We start from the raw sequence: 22957 nt of genomic DNA, 5'->3' as shown, positions 1-22957 counted from the left end.
CAGCGATGAAAATGAATGTCAAAACAACCCACTTTGCTCTGGTGTTTCAGAATGTAGACCCATGATTGACAGACAGTGACAGTGCTTTGACTCTAGCAGAAGTGAGAGCCATCTGTAAGCAACTAAACTAAAATAAAGTGTTGAAGGAAAGAAGATGCCAATATAGAACTTCTGCTCTCGTTGATGATTCCAAATTTTGCTGAATCATACATGATTAAACAATTGACTTTTGACCACTTGAGCGGTTTCATCTAAAGTCAATAAGCAAGCATACCAAGAAGCTTAGATCTATAAACCTGACTGCTGTGAGTTTGTGATTTCATTTACAAAGGTGTTACTTAAAACTAATAGAAAAGATTGCTGTTGATCCTGATTCCTGACTAGTTTAGGATTAAGTTGAATCAAATTGAGTTGAAGACTATCCACTAATTTGCAACATTGTATCCCAGCAAATCTGTGGGGAAAAAACCAAATATTTTAAACAATTTGGATGGGGCTTCCTCTTGTTCCTGTTGCTATACCTGGAGATCAAGAACTGCTTCCCCTGCGAAGAAAACGCAGCGTGTCAATCAGATTGATCCATTCTAATAGCAGAATTGTCTAGTGATTTACCATGCATTCTCTTGACAAAACGTTCAAATTCCATGAAGTTGTGTCTCTCCATGAGAAGGGGGCTCAGCCTAAGGTATGTAAAAGACAAAAAATGTCTTCCATCTGGATTATTCAAGGGCTTGGCATTATCCAAAATCTTGTTGTAGCCAACCCTATCATGGCAAGGCAGGGCATTCTCACTAGCAATTGGTATGTTAACATCCCATGCAGTATTCAGAACCTGAAAATAAAAAATTAAAATGCTTATATCCAAAAACTTTTGAAATACAAACATTCAGTTCAGAGAGTGAATCATGGAAAGATATAAATGTTTCTCCAAATTCTCCAACTGCAGCCAAAATAAAGATTTCATAGAGAAAATATTTTTCTTAGGCAAAAATGTATGGTTAATAAGTAATAGGAACTGAACTGGATGTTCTTACTTGCCACAATAATCCATCAGGATCAGCGAGTGCCTCTGCAAACTCCACTTGCTGGTCTAACATCCGCAATTCAGAGCACGAAAAGTTTAAAGCAGCTCCATGCTTCTTTAGCATTATTGCGATTGCAGCGTAACCATCACGATTGCTTGGGTTGTAGAATCCAGCAGTTAATTCAGCAGAATGACTGGCTGTCTTGTACCACCAGTGAATACCTGACAGCTGCTCAGCAATTAAAATGCAGCAAACAGACTGGATTAAACCATATCTTTTTATTCTTTTGAAAGAAGAAAAGAAAAAATAAACTTTCAGAAATAGTTTGAAAAACTTTCTAACATCATTTTTGAAAAGACTGAATCAATTATATAAAATGAGTAATTAAACCAAAAAAAAAAAAGTGAAACAAGCCTTTTTTTCAATTATGAATCTAAAGTTAAAAGAAATTCCATTCAGTGAAAAGCTAACTCACCTTTGCAGCAATTTGGGTGCCTTCAAAAGCCAACTTTGCCAAAGAAAGCACCCGATCTCCATGTTCAACTAAAACCCGAGAATACCAATTAAGAAAGAACCTGCCATAATAACCATCATAGTCCCCTCCATCACAGAAGAATCCGGTCTCATGTGGCTGGCTATTATAGGAACCAGCATTTTCTGGTCCTCTAGCCCAAAATGGGTGTCCCCTTGCTTCCGCCATCTTCCTTAGGCTTTTTAAGAAATACTGATCATAACACTACAAACCGAGAACTTTGTAAAATTATAAAAATGACAACACAATTGCTAATTAGAGCTTGGAAAATGAAAGAAATGCAGAACAAACAGTATATGCTGGACACGACAATTTCATTTTTCACATGATGTGGAAACTTGGCATTTGTAACTTTACCTTTATAGTAGAAATCAGATAAGATGAATAGGAATCTGAAAAATTGGAACATTGTGCCACAACTAATTGCAATACATTGTACGATCAGGAATACAAAATTTTTTTCCAGGAATTATATTTTCTGAAGAATCTATAAGACACTAACAAAGCTTACACTTTAAGGAGATAAAATAAAGGTGGCAAGGAGTTCGTTAACAGGCTAGTTAGAAGCAATTCACATGACCCAAGGAATTGCAACAGTAACTATGTTTATATGCACATGCATGCCAATAAGCAAAGAAATCAATTTGTAAAGTACCAAACAAAAATCGAAATAGGGAATTTTACATCATCAAGGAAGGAAAACATCAGAATATACTGCTAACCTGAAATTCACCAATGCCAGGATATCTCCAACCATGCTTTACAGGACAAGATGGGTATCGTAGCTCACCACACGGACCAAGTCCAACTTCAACCATGGAGACAAGACCATCTTCAAAGAATTCATCAAATTCTACCCGGAAACTTCTCATGTAATCAAAGTATACCTGCATTAGTGTACCAAGAAGGAAACACCCAATTTACCATATCTCAAACCATTTTATAGAAAATTCCAAAAATAGAGGCAACAGCATAACAAATTAAAACACCATATTTCATTATTGCAGAATGCAAATGAGACCATAAATAAAATAAGATTTCAGTTTTCCTATCACATTCAAAATGTTAGCCACAATCAAAATATGCACTAAAATATTTAATTGTTGGCATATTTAGCTTTTGTGACACTGAAAATTTAAATTATCAAAGAACTAGAAATTCTTCTCTACAGAAACAATTGTACAACATGTGTCATTGCAGATAGCATGAAGACAAATGATTGCAAAAACTGACCACGCGTTAATGTGTAATCACCTAATGCCTAAAAGAACATAATACCTCAAGAGCAGTTCGGCCTCTTAACACTCGCTCTTTGTCAATTCCCCATGAGAGGCATTCAGGATTGTGTCTTCCCTCTCTATCAGTGAAAAATATGTCAGGATTACTTCGACCAATCTCTGCAACCCAATGTGGCAGAGGGATACAAACGTCATCACCAACGTTGCCTCCACATTCATGAAATGACATCACAACCTGAGGTAATAGCAACAAAGCAATTGGACATCAGATGCTAGAATGCAACTACGTAAGCATTAAGAAAGCAACTACACTAAAATAAAACTAGGTATAGCACACTACGATTTTTTTTGTAATTGTAGAATCTACTCAATGTAGAGGCACCATCGCATCTTAACAAAAACATCTCCCTGAAAACGTGCACTCATGTCTAAGCTCTGGGGATTTGCAAGTAAAACCCTTAATTTAAACGTCGTCTTCCTGAATAAACATGGAGCAATTCATACAACTGTATGAAATTCAAATTCAGCAGCTGAATTCCCCAACCTGGTTTTTGAGAAAAACCACACAGCTGAACAGGACAGTAGATGATAATCAAACTCATCAAATGATCAGAATCAACAACTCCGCCATTTTATGGTATTTGTGAAGTCTCCAATCAATATCAACTCAATGATGTTCTTAACTTGATTAACAACAATGTCCCAATTATCTGTAACTACACCATCTAGCAAAAGAAATCTCACAAAACTGACCTGTAACTTGAGTTTAAGCTCACGCACCATCTGAAAGAGCCTCTTGTAACCATTCCAATTATACTCCTGTGGAGCATGTGCCTCCACTATTCCCCACCAGCAGTCAACCATGACGCCATCCACATTAGCAGATTTCAATACGCTCAGCTGCTTTAATAGGCCATCTGGATCGGCCAGCTCACACTTCATATTTATGACACCCAACTGCAACCAAAAAGTAAAGAAACAGGCATCACATTTGGAATTTAGTTTGGCATTGTGAAACAACCATGCAGATCAACAATGATATAGCATTTTTCTCCAAAAATATGACCTCTGAGCAGAATAAAAATAAAATTGCAATTCTTGATTATGGAGGTCCTTAAGGTGCTGAAATAGATCCATACTTAGACTACACAATGAAAAAAATTTACTTACTGGTAGCATCACATAAACTGGTATGTATGGAGTGCCAGCAAAATCTCGCTCAGATAACTTTGAGGCTATGTCAACTACCTAAAAAAAACAGGAATAGACATAAGTTATCAGCTATCACATAAACTGCTGAAATCTAAAAGCATGAGTCTCTAATAAAGAGTCCCAAAAAAAAAAAAAAAAAAAAAAAGAGAATGAACTTTTCCTCCATATTATATTTGTTCCTTTAAGTGTTTTGTGTGGTATCTTCGAGTGATTTTTGTTTTTTTCAAAGACTAGTTGAATTTGCTATCTTAAAATTAAAATGGAAATATGCAGCCTACAAAAGAAGAAATGGCAGATTTTACAGCTCTTAAATATATCAATACTCAATAGAATGTTATAAATATATTCAGGCAAATATTTCAGTATCAGCAACAGACACCTAGGGATCGATCATGGATGTGAGGATACATATAACCTCCAAAAACTTCTAACAGAATACCTGCTTATCATTGATAGTATCCAAGGAGCCACCAATGAGTGGATGACTCTCAGTTTGTTCTACTCCATCCCCCATCATTGCTGAAGTTTGAGACTGAGTGCTTGTAGGAAGATCAAAAGGTGATGGAGTGGGCATAAAAACACCTTTCAGTCGAGATGAATTGTACTCAACTGATGTCCGATAACCGGGAGAGACCCCTCTAAGAGAAGTGGATGGAGTCTGTTGTGACACCAGATGGGAAGATGAAGTAGTTGCTGCTGCAGAAGTGCCGGTCACGGGCCTTGAACCCTGCAAAATGTTTAAAAGATCTCATTCCCTGTTTTGAGATGGACTAGAGTTGAGGATCAAAGAAATGTCTTTTTCAAACCCACATCAACAAAGAGTTAATGTGCACCTTACTGATAATTACCAATAGCTTTGGAAAGAGACTTGACTATTTTCTCTTCAAGACCATTTTTTCTTATACTAATCATTGTCTAAATTCAGTAACAATCACTTGCCAATATCATTTTGATAATGAGTTGAACAAAATTAGAAAACGGAAGGCTTTGTGCTTGAAAAAAAAAGTACCTGAGATCTTGAAGGAAAGGTGGTTCCATCTGGGAGAACAACCCAGCCAGCTTCCCTGGCCAAAGCTGCAATCACATCATTAATATCAGCTCTAACCCTAAGATTATAGTTGCCATGCCTTCTTAACCCTGCCAAGATCCTTGCAGTGATTGCCCTCCGATGTCGCTCTCTTAGCTTCGTTCTCTCCTTTTCTTCAAGTGGTCTACTTCTTCGAGCTCCTCCTCCACCTCCTGGAGTGCTAACCTGTTCTTGAATATGCTGGTGATGTAGAAATGGACTATTACTATTTGGCACCATCCCTCCATCAATCCCTACCATCACTTGTGTGGCCATGTGCTTCTCTCGGTTTTCTTCATCTTCATCATCTTCCTCCTTAACATCCATATCCATTTCTTCCTCATCATCCTCTTCACTTGTTCCTATCAATTTCTGCATGTCTGATGACATTATCTCTCACACAAACTACTACACTCAACTAAGACTTACTACTGCAATAGGTCCAAGACAAATGCCACCATTGCAACCCAGGTATGTGCATAGATGAAAGTTTTTCAAAGAAAATGCAGCAGCATGTCCTGAAAAATTCTGCAACGCACTGATTCTACAGCTACCTGGCGGCAATAGAAACTTCAGATTTTCCCTTTAAAGGACACTAAATCAAGCATACAAGATAAAGAAAAAAAAAAGTTGTGGAATGAGAAAAAAATAAAGGTGGTTAGAACTTAAGCTTGTAATTGAATCTTCTAAATTGTAACTGCAGTTATCCAAGAAGACAAAACGGCCTCCATCGTCCCAGATAAACCTTTGGCCTCTAACATGTCAGTTTTCACATTTCTTTCTCTTCCAATTCAAATAAATAAATCAAAATACTCAAATAACTCTTTTCTTAAGACCAACCCCCCCCCCCCCCCCCCCCCTCTCTTCCCCCTTCTCTCGCTCTCTCTCTCTCCAATTTTCCCATTATAAGTGAACCATTGAGCTCGGAAGGAAAATTATCAAATTTTTATCAAGATAAAAGGACAAGCAGAAATTCTCTCTCTCTACCTTTGAGATCAAAGGTTTTCCTACCGAAAAACAAAAATGAAACAAATATCAAAAACTGAAAATTACCTTCTCGTTTTGGCTAGCCATATAACATCTCAATTTCTCAAGTAAAATTTCACTCAAAAACTTCACTTTTGAGGAATCAAAACTTCAGTTGCTCTCTTCGTCTCCATCTTTCTCATTATGAACCTTTTACTTCTGAGCTCACAAACTTTGCCACAACAATACCAGAGCTCCCCGGCCACCAGAGTGGCTCCGGCGTCGTTGGAAGGTCAGTCGCCGGGCCTCAAGAAGGTAAGAAAGATGACAAAAGGCGAGAATTTTAGTTTCTCCGGCGATTACGTGGCGGGTCCGGCCGGTACGAGAGAGGAGGCGCGTGTGAGATTATGTGTTTGCGTGCGAGGGTTAGGGTTTCGCGCGTGTGTGGAAGCTCGAGCGTGTTTGCGTGTGTGTGTGTTTTTTTTTGGATTGGCACGGACGAGGCGTGTGTGTATTAAGCAAGCGAGGGGGAAGGCTGAAGGTAGACACGCGTTGCACGTAAAGCCTGAGTAGGGTGGCACGAGATTTTAATTTCTCCATAGAGGCCACGACCACGTGAACTAGATTCGTGCTAAGCGGTTACTATAACCGTTTCATTGTTAATTGATTTACCAAAGCAATCACCCAATTACCACTCGCCATGTCATCAGATGAGACTTTTCTTTTTTTTTCTTTTTTTTTTTTTTTGTATCTTTTGTTTTCCTTAAACCTTTTCTCCTAGAAAAAGTTGTACAACGGAAGAACTTCCAGTCTGTAAGCTTTCACAGGGGGATATTTGTTCTGATGTGTGAAAAAATCACTTCTCTTTTAGTCGGCTCGAACTCTATTCCATAACATTATTGAATGAATTCGAATGACTTGTTTTCAAGCCGCGCTCCATGTACTTCATGAGCAACTTCACTGTAACCTTACTTATGATTATTTTGTGAACCAAACATCTACTTTTAAAAAAAAAAAAAAAAAAAAAAAAAAAAAAAAAAAAAGAGTATTGTTTTGATCATATGTTGATTTGAGCATAAAGATTTCAAAAAGTTAACTTTGAATATTCAATATGTATATGTATATATTGCTTGAACAAATGGACTAACAAATTTGCTTCACAATGCAAGATCACTTCTTCTATCTCAACTTATTTCAATCCATCAAGGAAGCAATGAACGTAAAATATATGTATACTCTTAAATAGTAGTCATTGCAGCTAATATCATTATTTGCATTCAGTTCTTCTACAGGCGAAAATACAGTTGCAGCCATAGCTATTGCAAGCAATTGCCTTACTATATATTTATATTATCTATCATATTACATTAGATTATACTATTAAACAAGCCTTATTTTGAAAGGACTTTTTAACTCACTTGCAGCAAACCTCATAACTCACCAATGGTTGTTTTTGCACAACCTTCATTCAAGTTAGATTGGATTCTCAAACTGCTCCCCCTGAAATTAGAATCTGAGTCAGACCAAAAACATCATATGAAACTTTGACTAGCTAACCAAACATGGAAATATAAATGAACAACCTAACACCTCCAAAAGTAGATACCAGACCATGCATTGCACAATTATTTCCATTATCCATTTCACCAGAAACTAAGACAGAGGTATATAAATAGGAGAGAGGAGAGATTACCATGCATTCTCTTGACAAATCGTTCAAACTCAATGAAATTTTGTCTCTCCATGAGCTTTGGACTGAGTCTGAGATAGGTAAAAACCGATAAATGCCTACCATCTGGATCATGCAGAGGCTTGGCATTTTCTAATATCTTGTTATAATCCTCCCTGTCATAGCAAGGAAGAGCATTCTCACTGGCAACCGGTATGCAAGCATCCCATGCAGCATTCAGCACCTGGAAATAAAAAAGATGAGAGAATGACAATATCTAAACTACATATAGCTTTAAAATGATAAGATTTTTACCCAATTTGTAAAAATATCATAATCTATTCCAAACACATTGATCCAAGAAATTTTGGATGCAAAATTACATGGAATTTTTGTGAAAGAGATTCCAATTCATGTCTTATTTAAGTAGTATCTTTCTCCGCATTTAATTGAATAGGCATAACCTTGTATCCTTCATTGCCAAAGTTAAAATATACTACGAAGCAAAACAGCAGTTAAATATTCTGCAATTATTACCTGCCAAACTAATCCCTCAGGATCTGCTAGTGCCTCTGGAAAGCCCTCATGCTGATCCAATGTGCGCATTTCAACACATGTGAAGTTGAGACCAACACCGTAATTACTTAACATTGCTGCAATTGGAGCATAGCCATCACGATTTGCAGGGTTGTAAAATCCAGCAGTCAGTTCTGCAGCATGACTAGCTGTTTTGTACCACCAATGAATACCAGATACCTGCTTGTCAATTGTAAATATAGAAATGCCATCAGCATAAAATAATAAGGAACAGATTATTGTTGCAACTTCCGTTCCATAAAAATGAAAATTCAGTTCTCCTGCAAAGAACAAGTGCAAAGATAACCCACCTTTGCAGAAATAGGCGTTCCTTCAAAAGCTAAATTGGCCAGAGCAAGTACACGATCACCATGGTCAATTAAAACTCGAGAATACCAATTCAGGAAGAATCTTCCATAGTAGCTATCATAATCACCTCCAACACGAAAAAACCCCGTCTCATGCGGTGCAGAATTATAAGAACCTGCATTATCTGGACCTTTAGCCCAAAATGAATGGCCTCTTACTTCTGCTGCTTTGCTTAGACTCTTCATCAGGTACTTATCATAACACTGAGCTGAAAAGTGTTGCATCAATTCATAGAACAATGTAGAGATTGTAACAAAAATGACTTAGGAAGGTGATAGCAAAACAACAACATAACTATGAGATTACATTACACAACTATCCCTAAATATGCAGTGATAACGTAATTGTGTAAGGAATATTAATTATCAAGCATCTCTACAATGACGAAAGGCAATTTATTTACCAGTTATTCGAAAGATACCTGGAATTCACCAATACCAGGATATCTCCACCCATGCTTTGCTGGATATGAGGGATAACGTAGCTCTCCACATGGACCTAATCCAACCTCAATCTCAGAGATGATTCCATCCTCAAAAAACTCATCGAATTCTACCCGAAAGCTTCTCATATAGTCAAAGTAAACCTGCATTTGTTTTTGCAAAGCTAGAAAATTCAAATTAAAAATAATATAATTTTGTTACTAGCAACACATCAGGAGAAAAAAATAACAGAGACAAACAGAGATTACTAGAGAATTCTTGATAACATGAACTCCATAACGTAAGCCACAACTTAACAAGTATCACAAAGAAAGTTTTTCTGTATGATACAGACACTATCAGATAGAAGGAGTCCATTTCTGACTGCAAATATGAACACATTTTAATAGAGCACAATTTATTCGGCAATATGTTTAAAGTGATTCATATATCAAGGCGCCAATGGAGAAAATTAAATCACATGGGAAAATACAGAAAAGGTACAACAACAACAATAATGTGGTCAGCTATATGAATCCTTTGTCATTATATCCACTCAAATCCATAATAATAAGAATAAGCAGAGGTATGTTACAATATATTTTCATCCTATATATGACCTGCACGAATCACAGAGATCTAATATAACTTAAACAGCAATACCTCAACGGCGGTGCGGCTTCTCAAAACTCTTTCTTTATCAATTCCCCATGTAAGGCATTCTGTGTTGCTTCTGCCTTCTCTATCTGTGAAATATATGTCAGGATTTGTTTGACCAATTTCTGTCACCCACTGTGGAAGTGGAATATATACATCATCACCAACATTGCCTCCGCATTCATGGAATGACATAACAACCTGAACCCACATAAGAGTAGAAAACAATTAAACATGGCATTTGTTATAGCAAAATTCCCTGCTGCATAACTGGTGACCTGCACTAACAGTGTAACAACTAGACCTAAGAGTAGCCTTTCAGGATTGGTCATTGTGTAATAGCAGCAACAATCATCATCCAAATAATGTTAATTTGAGAGCTTGATTCCAAACTTCATCGGTGTTTCTCAATAAATAAAACAAGAGTGGCCTTACAGGCACTCCATGCTAGACCAAGTGTATAAACTCACCTGTAACTTAAGTTTAAGTGCACTCACAATTTGAAAGAGCTTCTTGTAGCCATTCCAATTATATACATGTGGAGCCTGACCCTCTACTATTCCCCACCAGCAATCAATCATAACACCATCAACATTACCTGATTTCAAGATCTTTAACTCATTTTGAAGAACTTCAGGGTCGACCAACTCGCAATTCATATCAATAACACCCAGCTGCCATCCCCACATAATAAGATACAATTGTTAGTCAGGCAAGTATCAAAAAGCAACAATAGTTCTGTGCAATTTCTGTGTCCTCTCAGAATAGGTATTCAATTACAACCGTTAAGAATAAAAGTATAAAACTAAAAAAGAATCCAATACAACACCATGAGAGAACAAAAACATAAGGAGTGGGCTCACAGGTAACATCACGTATACAGGAACATAAGCTGTGCCGGTAAAATCTCGCTCTTCCACCTGAAGACTTATGTCCTCAACCTACCAAGAAGCAAAAAATTATTAAATTAAGCATTTTATTTCACACTCGTTCCGAATAATTGTAGCCAACATCCTCAAGTTATATTCACAAGTTGGTAACCAATAATTCACTTCAAAAGAAATTAACTAGTTACTTCCAACTTTTCGAACGGTTCAGAACCGCGCGAGACTGTGCATAATATGATAACCAAAAAAAGTAAATTACTCAAACAATGGAACCAATCATTTCAATCTTTACCTTCTTGTCGTCAATGTCATCCATAGAATCACTTAGAAGATGATCTTCCTCAGTTCTCTGTTCTCTATCTCTCGCTATAGCTAACTTTCGAGACTGAGCGCCCAACGACACGAGACTACCTCTAAAACGGCACAAGTTAAATCTACTAGTAAAAGAAACTAGGGATTGGGTATGTGATAATGGCGAATCCGCGATTCCATTTGACGCCGCATTACAAGGTGTCAAGCAGTGTAAGAGCCGAATTGACGAAACCGCCATTTTTAATTATCTGTTTTCTGTTAGATATCTAAAAACCGAGCGAGTGGAATTAGAAAAGAGAGTGGTTTTCAGAGAGATCTTTCTCTTTTTTTTTTATTTTTTCATCTGCATTCAGAGTGTCGAAGAGAAGTACTTTTTAGAAAGTGGCGGGTTAAGCGTAAAGGAACGCCGGTACCGATGTTTGATCCGAGATTTCGTTGAGCGAATCACGCTCACGCAGCTTGGAGATCCTTTTTCTTATTTTAATTGAATTTAGCTTAAAAAATCTATACTTGGAAGAAATCCACTGTTAGGCTGATCGGTTCAGTAGACCAGTAGTTTAAAAAAAAAAAAAAAAAAATCGACCTTTGATTTCGGTTCAATTCTGATTCGAGCATGGCGGTTACATGTTTTTTCTTTTCAAAATATATTTTAGTTTTTTAAAGATAATATTAGGATTTTATTCAAAAATTTCAAATCAATATAAATATTACATAAAGATCATGACTCATCTCCTAAATATCAAAAATATAACAAAAATTATAAAATAGTTATTGTTCGTTGATCTAATAAGAAATCTTAATTAAAAATAGAAGGTGAACTTGAAGAAAACGAATAAATCTTTAAAAGTTTTTGATTAGATAACTCTCTGAATCTTCTACATATGGTGTAATTATCCATAAATTAGTTGCTTATGATAAATACATAGAATTTAAATTACTAAATTCAATTAAGGAACATGTCACACTACCATGTTTCAAAATACGAAGATCATCGTATAGTTAAAAAATTATTCGCAAATTACAACCTATCCAAATAAACCAAACAAATGATTTCAAATCAATTTTGGTTCATTAAACTACAGGACAATTTTGGTTTGAACCGAATCGGTGGGTAATATTATTATGGGCTTGCTAGTTGATGGTCTGTTCCCATTAAAGTCCAGTCGACCTGTGAAATGCCTAATAGTACTATAGTAGGCTACTGAGCATAATTTTGAGATTGAAAATTATTTTTTGAGAGTATTTTTTTTATACATATATAGATAACAAGTTTTTTTTTTACAGATATATATATAATTTGAAATTACCACTTAATTATAAAAATTTAGTAGCTAAATATATCAAAATTATTGTCAAACCAATTTTTAATTGATTATAATCAATATATATAAAATGATGTATTTCTTAGTAATATTATTGAACAAATTCTATCGAGACTATCCGTAGTTCATAATTTTATTTTAACCCGTTGAACCTCATAACAAAAAAAAAAAAAAAAAAAAAAATCTAAGAAAGCACTTTCCTTACAAGTCTGACGTGACACGAGTAGAATTAGACTTAACCCAGCGGACTAATCACATTTATAGTATATATACTAACCTACCTATTTTTCAAAATGCTTAATTTGAAATTTGAATTTAGTGAATCCCTATCCTGAATGAATAATGTTTTGCCTTTTCTAAACTCTAGGTTAAGAGATTTTTTATCAGAAGAGAACTATTCTTCCAAATCCTGAGATCAAGCAAATTGGGGAAAATTGAAGAAGGGGTAGATCTAGAGGAATGCTCAAGCCAGGATTTTTCTGTAAAGCAAGATTACTTCATTTTCTAGAGCCCAAAACATCAAATTGGGTCGTGAAATTATTGGCAATCCATTTTCTAATAGTTTATAGTTCCTTTTTCTTTTGAGAAACACCCATAATGTATTTCAACCTCTTCTCCAATTGATTGAAGCACGTGAATAAATGAAAAATAATAATAATTAAATATAATAAGAAAAGAGGAGTTACTATTCCCAGGAAGGACTCATGAAGAGTGGTGCCCTATCCACTTGCTTACAATATTCACGTGAATCTCAAAACTTAGCACCAACACGCAATAAATAATAATTCCTACGTGTACCATGAAAATGTTTGGTCCAAGAAGTAATATTGTCCGCATACAAAATCAAAACCACTAACAACACTGCATTTATGATGCTTGTTCCATATTAATAAATGTTCTCCAATAAGATAGATATTCTATGTGTATACGTGGGAGGGTAAAATTCAAATCTGTTGAGGGTATTTAGATTTTACTATCTTTGTTCGATATTAATGCTTGTGATTAGTTTATAATAAATTATTAAGTAAATTGATTATATTACTCTTAATTTAATATTATTTTTTTAAAAAAATTATTAAATTGAAATGATAATTATTGGTCGGGTAAATATGAAAAAAAATATTTATTATTCATTGAAACTATAAATATAATAAAAATTTTAATAAAAATATTTATTTTCTCAAATATGATAATCATTTTGAAACGAAAGTCGTATCTAACTACAATGAAAATTGGTCACGCTCAAATTAAATCATTTAACACCACTCAGTTTTATTAGGTTAATAAAAATCTTGTGAAAAAAATATCTTAGTATATATATATATATATATATATATATATATATATATATATTCTAAAAATAAAATATATTTAATAATCTTTATAAACAATTTTTTAGCTCAAATTAAAAAAAAAAAAACATGTTTTCCTATAAAGTTAGAAGATTTCCAATTTATAACGTCACCCAAACTTTTAGAATAGTTAAAAAACAAAAAATTTCAATTCTCCTCGGACAATTTCAATTCACGTGTCAAGCGTCTTGTTTACCGTTGCACCTTTCACCACAAACAAAGCACTAAAGCAGTAGGAGCTGCCATCAAACACGTGCTATTTTCTTTTGGAAATAATTTTTTTTTTAAAGAAGGAATAAAAGAACAGTTAAGAGATAGAAACAGCATAATTACACTACAACTGGGGATGCTCATTACAACCGGCCGACCCAAAGAAAATCTACAAATCCTACTCGGGCCAATTTGAATCCGAATTGATTAATTTCTTTTTATGTTAAAAGTAGACTATTTGCACTGATTTTATGTACATAGACTCCATATGATTCGATCTAATATAATATGGGATAGGTATTTAATGTAATTTTTTTTGTTAACGAACTGGATATAGATACTATAAAATTCGAATCCAACCTAATCAGTATGTTTGACGATATAATTATTTTTTAAGAATTCAATAATTTTAAGAAATGATGAAGTAAAAAAATTTTAAATATGAATTTTACATTGTTCATAAAAAGTTTGTAATATTAAAAAAAAATTTAAATTTTAAATTTAAAAAAAAGCGGGATGTGAAAAATTTAGTAGGTTTAAGACGTTTTTTCTCCCCAATAAAAAATTCTTAGCTTTTGAGTCTTAGCGATCGGAAAGCATGGGTTGGGTGAACCGGCTACCTATCCTCTAAGTAGCACGCATGGTGGAATGAAGGCAAAAATATAAGTAGTACTCATTACGACAAAGCTGCAAAAGGTCTATGTCACGGGCCCGCCCTTTGGCAATTATTTAAATGTTAAAAATTATACTGTAACGTCTTTTGCGGAGGTTGACGACTGTAAAACGTCAAATAATGCTAATTTTGGTTGGAAGGAAAAGGGTGATTATTCATGAACTAAAGACAAGATTTTTTTTTTTTTTAAATTTTTGAATACTAACATTATTAAATAAAAAGAATAATCCATCTAGTAAAAAAATTTAAAATTATTAAATCTTAATCGCCCGGTATTAGAATCTAAACTAGTTCTTTAATTAATTTGAGCAACAAAATAACTTTTTCGGATTTTCTATAATTAGATTGCTTCTCAAAAAACTTATTGTGTATAACGTACAGGAAGTTCAAGTCACTATGCGTTAATAGCATCAATAGAGAAACAAGCCGCATCATTGATCGAAGATACACACCTGTAAAACAAGATCTAAACTCTCTAACTAAATAAAATCAAATATCATATCTTTAATAACAAACCTTCACAAAGAAGTAACTCAACCCTCACGAAAGAAGAGACAAAAGAACTCTAAATATGGAGACAAAGTAATAATAACAAAAAAATAAAAGAAAAATATATCTATGAAAAGAAACTAGATCTGAATTTATTAAAAATAAATAAAAAATTAGAAGCGAGAAGAAAAAAGAAAAAAATAAATAGGTGACTGCCACATATTAGAAGAGAGAAAAAAAATATTATTATGTTAAAATAGGAATTTTTTAATTATTTTGCATTAGTTTGATGTAACTCCGTGAACCGGGTCTAAGGCCAGTTAATCCCGTTCAAAATTAATTGTCTTGTCCTTCATTATTATCTTCATTTATATTCCATCTATTTCAGCACCGACCATACCAAATTCTTGATAATCCACAAACTTTTTTTACCATAAAAGAATTTAAGTCCAAGTCTATAACTTTTTCTTGATTTCAATTCTATTGCGTTTGATTCAGGAATAACATGTGTTCTGAAATGGCTGATACTCTCCAAAGCCATGAGGCGGCGTCACAGAAGTTGAGGAAACAGCTTGAAGTTGCTGTTAGGAGTATCCAATGGAGCTATGCAATTTTCTGGTCACTTTCTACTACAAAACAAGGGTAAATAACTATATCATCATTCACTTTCATCTTTTCAGCTGCAATTCTTCTATTCTTCCTTTTTTTTTTTTTCTGTTCTGTACTAATGAAATAAGTGTTACTCTGTCCAAGAAAAGGACCTACTGCTCTGCAGTTCAACTCCATTGAAATATACCTCCAGTAAAAGAAGTACCTTTTTAGAAAAAAAAAAAAAAAAGTAATTAAACCCAGATTTCTCCTGGTAGAAAATTATACATTTGTAATGAGTTCCATTTTTTTTTTTTTTTTTTTTTTTTTTTTTTTTTTTTTTGATTTTGATTGAATTGATATCCTGAAGGGTACTGGAGTGGGCAGGAGGATATTACAATGGAGACATCAAGACTATGAAGACAGTACAAGAAATGGAACTTAAATGTGAAAAAATAGGGTTACAAAGAAGTGAGCAATTAAGAGAACTTTATGAGTCCCTCCTTGAAGGTGAAACCGAACAACAGGCTGAAAGGCCTTCTGTTACATTGTCTCCAGAGGATCTCTGTGATGCAGAATGGTATTACTTGGTTTGCATGTCCTTTCAATTCAATACTGGTGAAGGGTATTTACTAATCAGAAAACTTTCATTGCAATGTTATTATATATATGCACTAACTCACTGAGATATTAACATTTATAAGTATTGAATCAATATTTTTAACAGTTTACCTGGACGAGCACTTGCAAATAAAGAAATTATCTGGTTATGCAATGCTCAATATGCAGATAATAAAGTATTCTCTCGCTCTTTGCTTGCCAAGGTTTGTTCTTTTTAACTAAAATCTGATGCAAATCTCAGTTGGTCAATGAATGTACTGTGAAGGAAAACTGACATTCTGCTTCTTTTTTTGGGTTTTTTTTTTTTACTCAGAGTGCATCTATTCAGGTAAGAACGTAAACTGCACACTCACATATATATGGTTTTCTGCTGTTTGGTCACCTCATACTGATTATGAATTTAATTTTGCAGACTGTGGTGTGTTTTTCCCATCATGAGGGAGTAATTGAGCTGGGTGTAACTGAACTGGTAATTTCCTTTCTAGAATATGAAGAAAAACAGCATCTTGAAGTTTCAGAATATGCATAGAACAGCTTGTCAATGCATTAAAATTCGACTTTTTTTTTTTTTTTGACTTTTAAAGGTTGAAGAGGACCCTAATCTCATTCAACACGTCAAGGCTTCCTTACTAGACTTCTCAAAACCTGTTTGCGCTCAAAAATCTTCCTTTCATACTAATAGTGAAGATAATGATAAAGGTCCAGTATGTGTTCAAGTTGATCATAAGATAGTTGATCCCTTAGCAGCTTTTGAAAACACTCCTGCAAAAGATACCATATTATCTAACCAAGTCAGAATCCATGAAGGATTAAACATGGAATCTCCTAATGATTGTGAGCAGAATCACCAAACACAAGACTCTATCCTTGAAGATTTAAATGGCAGAATCTCTCGCCTCCAAAGTTGGCTTTTCATGGATGATGAAATAAACAATGGTATTCTAGACTCGACAAATTCAAGTGATTGCATATCAGAAGGTTTCGCGAATGAAGAAAAAACTCTCTCTTGCCCCATGGAGAAAAATGAAAAACTTCAGAATGGCAATAATGACTTGCATTATAGAACTACTCTATCTGTGGTTCTTACAAGTTCAACCAAGTTAATTGGACAGGATTCATGTTTTTTTAGTGGTAATTGCAAATCCAGTTTTGTTAGTTGGAAAAAAGGAGTATTCAACGACCATAGATCACAAGTACATCAAAATATGCTAAAGAAAATTTTATTTACAGTTCCTTTGATGTATGATGATGGAGATTTTATCAGGATGGACAAAAAAGAAAATGGAGGAAGAGATTGCCTTAAGAAGACAAAAAGAAATGAAATATGCAATAGTGTATCAGATAAGCAGACAGAGAATGAAAAATTCCTAGTACTCAAGTCAATGTTTCCTTCTGTCGGTGAGGTAATTACATCTAAAATAAAGCAATGAATGTGTCATCAGAAGTTCAATATTTTTATCTTTGAATGTGTTGGCATTGTTAAATAAGCTGCTTAACCATTTTTATACAGATGGACAAAGCATTGGTCTTGGATGGAATGATTAGATACTTAAAAGAACTCGAGGCAAGAGTGGAAGAATTAGAATCTTGCACGGATTGCCCAGATTATACTGAAAGGCCAAGAAGGAATTATTTGAATGTTGCAGAGGAGACATCAGACAACTATGGTGACAAGAAGATCGAGAATGGAAAGAAGCTTTGGATGAACAAGAGGAAGGCAAGTGAAATCTTTAACACTGACCTAGAGCTTACTCAGGAAGAATCTGAGGATAGCCTGCCTTCAGATGTGAAAGTCTGCGTGAGAGAGAAGGAGGTTCTAATTGAGATGAGATGTGCTTACAGGGAATATATATTACTTGACATCATGGATGAAATCAACCATCTTCACTTGGATGTGCTCTCAGTTCAGTCACTTGCCGTTGATGGCATTCTCACACTCACCCTGAAATCTAAGGTTTGTATTAAATAACTGCATTTGTTTGTCAGTGGTACTGATTAAAGTCGTCCACAGGGTTGTGAGGTTGCGAGTTTCTGATAAAAAAAATGGTTGATTTCTAAACTGTTCTGGACTTTTATTTCAGTTTCGAAATGCAGCAATTGCACCTGCAGGGATGATCAAGCAAGCACTTAGGAAGGTTGGCAGCAAGTGTTAAAGGTGATATGTGAAAGGGAGGGGATAAGTTTCAACTATCTTCAAAGATAATCGTAGGATTTCACAAGTTATTAGAGTTGCTTATAGGTTGTTGTCATGATCAATTTGTAGCTCTAACCATAAACTTGAATCTGTTTCCTAATATTCTTTCTTTATCAACTGTTCAACCTCAATTAGTGCTATAAGCTAATTAGCTTAACTATGAAGAAACTGTGTAAGTTGAGTTTATAACTGAAATAGACCAAAATATTAACAACTTGACAAAATGAAATTAACGGAGCAAAGCAAGTGAATAACAGCTTAAACTTTCAACTTCCCAGCGAAATCTCTTACGGTTAAGCCAACCTTTTCAAACTTACCCCTCTCGCTATTCTCTCTGAATTTCACATAAGCTGAACAAACAAAAGGATAGTAAATTCTTGCATTATTTTCTCCTACTACATCATCTGGCGCCAAGATCACCTTCTCATCCTCAAAACACCAGAAGAAAGCAAGAGAGAAACGGTTAACAGCTGATTGCTTCAAAACGACTCTGTGTTCTGATGATCTAAATTTGTCATTGCTCCAAGCTTGCAACATATCGCCTATGTTCACTACCAGAGTCTCCTCGCAGGGGCTTATATCCATCCACTTCCCTTCCTTACCAGATTTCACTTGAAGCCCACCAATTTGGTCTTGGTATACAATTGTTATGCAGCTCATGTCCGTGTGCATTCCCAAGCCTTCAACTTCGTCTTCAAGACATTTTGGAGTTGTGTAGTTTATAATCCTCAAATATCCATGGCAATTCTTGAATTCAGATTCGTAGTATTTCTTGTAATCAAGAAAACCATCTCCCAAGCACAGCAATAGCATCTGTATGATTCTTTTCGATAATTCTGTCATCTTTCTCCCACATTCTTGAAGCGTCTCGCTACATAAAATCAAAAACAAATTAATTAAATTTGTCAACAGAAACAGGAAGGAAATTAATTAATGGAACAAAATTATTTTAGCCACACCTGAATTCACAAGTGTTCTGTTGGTTTTTAAAAAGTATATGAGCAGAATTCTGAGCAGATGCAGAGAAGTTTGGTCCTGAAACTCGAAGACTCTCATAGAAAGGGGAAGCTATGAGAGGAGGAGTATAGCTTTGCGAAGAAGATGATGGACCCAGTTCAAGTTTTGTCTCAGAAGAGAGGCTAAATATGTGTTGTGAAAGCAAAAAGATTTTGTTGTAAAGATGTTTGGAGATTCCATGGTTTTTGATATAGAAAAAACCCCAGTTTTTGCAGGCTTGAGAGAGGAAGGATACAGAAGATGGATCCAATGGCTTGGAAATGTCTACAATAGGAAGCTCTATACAAGATTGGCAGTCATGCATTGTTACTGACTATATGACATAGAGAAAAAGGTTTGGTTTGTCCACTCTTGATTTGGCTGTTATAAATGCAATTTAGGAACAAGAATTGAAAGAAAAATGTCCATAAGACAGAGCAATTCTGTAAAATGCCTTGGAAAATAAAAATAAGAAAATAACAAATGGTTGTCATTTATGTAATGCTGGTCCAGAACTTAAAGAGCAAACTGTCAAGACCATACTGTGTGTGTAACTTAAGTTAAATATTTGTTAGACAAATTTGAGAATACATATACAAATTATATGATGACAACTGGCTTGGCTTGTAACTATATCCTAGCAATTTCTGCAAATGTACAGTTAAAGGCAAGTGGGCTGCCATAGTTTGACTATTTATAAATAAAAATGATGGGTTTTATTTTTCAAAGGAAATTAATTAAGATTTTTTTTTTTCCTTTTCAAGAAAATACATAGATAAAGGGGATTGATTTGCCTATATCGACGCTATGGGCCACTCATGGATTAAAGTAATGAAAAATAAATTTTTAAAAAGCATCGATTTTCATTGGTTCGATCTATAAGTAAACCCAAATTTAGGTGCTAAGTATTTTTCTTTTAACAAAATATACTACCTTACATATTTTACACATACACAGCTTCCTAAAATGTGAGATCCAAAGAACTAACTGACTGCTCATAAAGGAAGCGATCTATAAAGAATGGGTTAAGTGAACAATATTTATGTAATTAAGATTGATCCTTGGAAAACTGTTTATGAGGAGGAAAGATATTAGTCGCTTAAAAATAATAATGTATACAACTTGTCGTTCTTTGCTAGTCATATGGAGCATGCATGACAGGCTGGTGAGAAGGTTTCTTTGGGTGAGAAGCAAAGAATTCTTGTTCACAAAGTCTATAAATAATCACAAAGCAAATACATAGAGCTAAACAAGAAAATCTTAAACTGAAAATTGAATTAAAGTACATAAATAAACGGACTTTATAATTAATTTGCTCTATCTAGTAGTACTACTTTCTTTTCGTATGCTCTGAATTCCATAACCCATGAATTAATTGTCGAGTTAAATGAACTTCTGAAACTTCCTCCATAATTAATTTTTCAAATCCAATATATCTGACAACCACATGCATATTCTAACACTTGTTCAGAGATGAAAAGAGGAATCCTTGAAGTACTTCTCGTTCATGCTCAAGGAATTACACGAACAAATCTTGTTGGTATCTCCTAGTTCTTCTTGCTCCCAGCTATAATAATTCCCTTCTTTTCTTTCTCATTTTTATTCTCCAGTTCGATTATCTGGTTAATAAATAGGAACTCCAGCCTATTATGTGATCACACAATGTGGAAATAAAGTACATAAAAGCAAAGTCTCATCAGGTTTACTCTCCTGATTTCCATTTTCGATATTGTTTATCCTTTGATGAAGAATCACTATCAACTGAGTTTCGACTTGCGCAGGTATAGATGAAGCGACAAGGTGGAATGAGAAATTCAGGTTTGAATTTCCATTATTAGATTGGAAACACTTAACCCATCTGAAATTGAGAATCATGGATAAGGAATTCTTCGCAGACGGTGGATTTGTTGGCGAAACCATGTAATTTCATTTCATAATACAAAATTTTCTCATTTCCTGTTAATTTTTTTTTGTTTTTACCAAGCTGTCTTAACAAATGTGATTTAGAATTTACCTTGGAGGAATAATAGCTGAGGGAATCGATAAAGGGCATTTGGAAGTAGAACCAGCTCCATACAATGTTGTGCTTGAAGATGACTCCTACAGAGGAGAAATCAAAATTGGACTCAAGTTCATCACCAATGTAAGTCCTATGTTCTTGATGTTAATTACATTGCTGAAAGAATAATCAAAAAATGAATATTTTGCAGAAAGAAGCGGATACAGAGACAAGGGCGTGTGTTAGACCAGTGGATGTACCTAAGAAATCGTTCTTCAAATCCATTATCAATCTCTTTAAATCCTCATGGTTGAGGCTCTGTCGTGGTAGTTAGTGTTCTCAATTTATGTCCAAAGGACAAATAATCAAACCCTAATATTAATATACAACTTCTTATTTTTCGTTTTGTCTTGATCATTAATTTTCTCGACAATACGGCTAGCCGGAATTATTTTTAAGGGTCGAATTCATACGCTTCTCTGAAATTTCCACCGCCGAACAGTTCAGTGTTGCACCGGCGACGGATTTTCAGTCACGTGTAATCCACCCCATCTGTGTCTCCCGCTCTCTATGGAATCGAATCGAATAGAATAGAATCGAATCCTCTGCTTTAGAGTTTACACTGGGTCTGATAGCGTTGGGAGTGATATTAGGCCTTATACAGTTGAAGGCTCAAAGCCCACTACTAGATAGACAGTAAACATGGGCCTCTAAACGTTTTAAATTTTTTAATTTAAAAATATGGATATGGCTTTAAATTCAGTTGATGGGCAAGAAGGAGCTACTGTTTTAGTAATCTTTATGGGCAAATAGACCTATTGCTTTGGAAATTGTTGTCTGTTCATGCATTTGATTAATTTAGAAAAAAAAAAAAAATTATATAATATTCCCATTATTCTCCCACCCAATGAGGCCAAATGAAAATGGGATGCACGTCTATGTCTATTTCACCACCCATTTTCAGAAATGTCATAACTGACTTTCTACTCAACTAATTATAATATTTATTTTTCTTTGTAAATTAATAATATTCCAAATATTTTTCTAACCCAACTTCCGACCATTCTCTAACTACAACTTATTAAATTCTTGAAACAAAAAACCAATATTTACATGTTCTTGAAAAATATTTCGTCCAACAATTAGTTTTACAAAGCTAAAATGGATTTTGGCTAATATATATATATATTGAGGAAATATAAAGCTCATATAGATTAAGAAAATTTAGTAATATAATCAAATCATAATTTTTTCTTTTTTTATCCTAATATACCATTTCATTAATATTAAACAATACGGTGAAGAGGATTTGAATTCGAGATCTTTTAACTCTTTATATTTTTTACGAGAGATAAAAAGACCAATCAAACTATATCCAATTAGCTATATAGACAATCATAACATTTCAAAAAAAATTCTTATTTTCAGCCTTTTTGCTTCAATAGATGTGGCTGTGAACCGATTAGAGAGTACATAACTGATGTGCATTCCACCGGTAATCCCTTTGTTGACTAGATGGCTATAGTTGACCACTAACTCCAAACGTGAATAATAAAAAATCACGATTAATAATTAAGAAGGA

General features: G+C 34.5%; 5 protein-coding genes across 8 annotated transcripts; 2 read left to right on the top strand and 3 right to left on the bottom strand.

Annotated features, from left to right (window-relative positions):
* Positions 1–155: 155 nt before the first annotated feature.
* BAM7 (beta-amylase 7) lies at positions 156–6878 on the bottom strand. Of its 2 annotated transcripts, none has more exons than XM_020682707.3 (11): positions 6127–6878; positions 5017–5627; positions 4447–4734; positions 3966–4043; positions 3576–3752; positions 2836–3030; positions 2280–2444; positions 1501–1761; positions 1035–1253; positions 613–832; positions 156–544 (listed from the first exon to the last, which is right to left on the bottom strand). In XM_020682707.3, the coding sequence occupies exons 2-11, from the start codon at positions 5461–5463 to the stop codon at positions 516–518; spliced, it is 2079 nt and encodes a 692-aa protein (XP_020538366.1). In that variant the 5' UTR covers positions 5464–5627; positions 6127–6878; the 3' UTR covers positions 156–515. The 2 variants fall into 2 exon arrangements, with proteins under 2 accessions (XP_020538366.1, XP_012083397.1); XM_012228007.4 differs by having other exon boundaries at positions 3549–3752; positions 6127–6875.
* Positions 6879–7253: 375 nt separating this feature from the next.
* Positions 7254–11425, bottom strand: BAM2 (beta-amylase 2). 2 transcript variants are annotated; one of them, XM_012228006.4, is made up of 9 exons: positions 10912–11425; positions 10596–10673; positions 10230–10406; positions 9739–9933; positions 9075–9239; positions 8596–8856; positions 8246–8464; positions 7733–7952; positions 7254–7539 (listed from the first exon to the last, which is right to left on the bottom strand). In XM_012228006.4, exons 1-9 carry the CDS (start codon positions 11167–11169, stop codon positions 7526–7528), a joined length of 1587 nt encoding a protein of 528 aa, XP_012083396.1. In that variant the 5' UTR covers positions 11170–11425; the 3' UTR covers positions 7254–7525. The 2 variants fall into 2 exon arrangements, with proteins under 2 accessions (XP_012083396.1, XP_012083395.1); XM_012228005.4 differs by having other exon boundaries at positions 10203–10406; positions 10912–11424.
* A 3920-nt stretch (positions 11426–15345) lies between these two features.
* On the top strand, positions 15346–18497 carry ATMYC1 (basic helix-loop-helix (bHLH) DNA-binding superfamily protein). 2 transcript variants are annotated; one of them, XM_089721896.1, is made up of 8 exons: positions 15346–15619; positions 15936–16145; positions 16293–16389; positions 16500–16514; positions 16599–16655; positions 16771–17589; positions 17697–18140; positions 18268–18497. In XM_089721896.1, the coding sequence occupies exons 1-8, from the start codon at positions 15483–15485 to the stop codon at positions 18337–18339; spliced, it is 1851 nt and encodes a 616-aa protein (XP_089578022.1). In that variant the 5' UTR covers positions 15346–15482; the 3' UTR covers positions 18340–18497. The 2 variants fall into 2 exon arrangements, with proteins under 2 accessions (XP_089578022.1, XP_012083393.1); XM_012228003.4 differs by having other exon boundaries at positions 15347–15619; positions 15936–16190.
* A 41-nt stretch (positions 18498–18538) lies between these two features.
* LOC105642984 (gibberellin 20-oxidase-like protein) lies at positions 18539–19713 on the bottom strand. The gene is made up of 2 exons (XM_012228002.4): positions 19340–19713; positions 18539–19251 (listed from the first exon to the last, which is right to left on the bottom strand). Exons 1-2 carry the CDS (start codon positions 19699–19701, stop codon positions 18639–18641), a joined length of 975 nt encoding a protein of 324 aa, XP_012083392.1. The 5' UTR covers positions 19702–19713; the 3' UTR covers positions 18539–18638.
* A 1105-nt stretch (positions 19714–20818) lies between these two features.
* Positions 20819–21776, top strand: LOC105642983 (Calcium-dependent lipid-binding (CaLB domain) family protein). Its single transcript, XM_012228001.4, has 5 exons — positions 20819–20916; positions 21011–21076; positions 21158–21296; positions 21384–21519; positions 21587–21776. The coding sequence occupies exons 1-5, from the start codon at positions 20850–20852 to the stop codon at positions 21707–21709; spliced, it is 531 nt and encodes a 176-aa protein (XP_012083391.1). The 5' UTR covers positions 20819–20849; the 3' UTR covers positions 21710–21776.
* Positions 21777–22957: the final 1181 nt, after the last annotated feature.

Source organism: Jatropha curcas, chromosome 5 (genome assembly GCF_041381405.1).
Source record: "Jatropha curcas cultivar XTBG-Jc1 chromosome 5, XTBG_Jcur_1.0, whole genome shotgun sequence".
NCBI lineage: Eukaryota > Viridiplantae > Streptophyta > Magnoliopsida > Malpighiales > Euphorbiaceae > Jatropha > Jatropha curcas.
Note: the sequence above shows the minus strand (reverse complement) of the source record. Positions and strands in the feature narration are given on the sequence as shown.

Bases quoted from the DNA above. Each gene is read 5' to 3' on its own strand.
- ATMYC1 (XM_012228003.4), top strand. From the start codon at position 15,483: ATGTGTTCTGAAATGGCTGATACTCTCCAAAGCCATGAGGCGGCGTCA. The intron at 16,191-16,292 runs GTATTTACTAAT...TATTTTTAACAG, and splicing joins CAATTCAATACTGGTGAAGG to TTTACCTGGACGAGCACTTG. The intron at 16,656-16,770 runs GTAATTTCCTTT...TGACTTTTAAAG, and splicing joins AGCTGGGTGTAACTGAACTG to GTTGAAGAGGACCCTAATCT.
- BAM7 (XM_012228007.4), bottom strand. From the start codon at position 5,463: ATGTCATCAGACATGCAGAAATTGATAGGAACAAGTGAAGAGGATGAT. The intron at 3,031-3,548 runs GTCAGTTTTGTG...CTATTACCTCAG, and splicing joins AGCTTAAACTCAAGTTACAG to GTTGTGATGTCATTTCATGA. The intron at 545-612 runs GTAAATCACTAG...TTTTCTTCGCAG, and splicing joins TTTTGTCAAGAGAATGCATG to GGGAAGCAGTTCTTGATCTC.
- BAM2 (XM_012228005.4), bottom strand. From the start codon at position 11,169: ATGGCGGTTTCGTCAATTCGGCTCTTACACTGCTTGACACCTTGTAAT. The intron at 10,407-10,595 runs GTGAGCCCACTC...TGGGGATGGCAG, and splicing joins CTGTATACGTGATGTTACCT to CTGGGTGTTATTGATATGAA. The intron at 9,240-9,738 runs GTATTGCTGTTT...AAACAAATGCAG, and splicing joins GAAGCCGCACCGCCGTTGAG to GTTTACTTTGACTATATGAG.
- LOC105642983 (XM_012228001.4), top strand. From the start codon at position 20,850: ATGAAAAGAGGAATCCTTGAAGTACTTCTCGTTCATGCTCAAGGAATT. The intron at 20,917-21,010 runs GTATCTCCTAGT...GTTAATAAATAG, and splicing joins TACACGAACAAATCTTGTTG to GAACTCCAGCCTATTATGTG. The intron at 21,520-21,586 runs GTAAGTCCTATG...AATATTTTGCAG, and splicing joins GACTCAAGTTCATCACCAAT to AAAGAAGCGGATACAGAGAC.
- LOC105642984 (XM_012228002.4), bottom strand. From the start codon at position 19,701: ATGCATGACTGCCAATCTTGTATAGAGCTTCCTATTGTAGACATTTCC. The intron at 19,252-19,339 runs GTGTGGCTAAAA...GATTTTATGTAG, and splicing joins CAGAACACTTGTGAATTCAG to CGAGACGCTTCAAGAATGTG.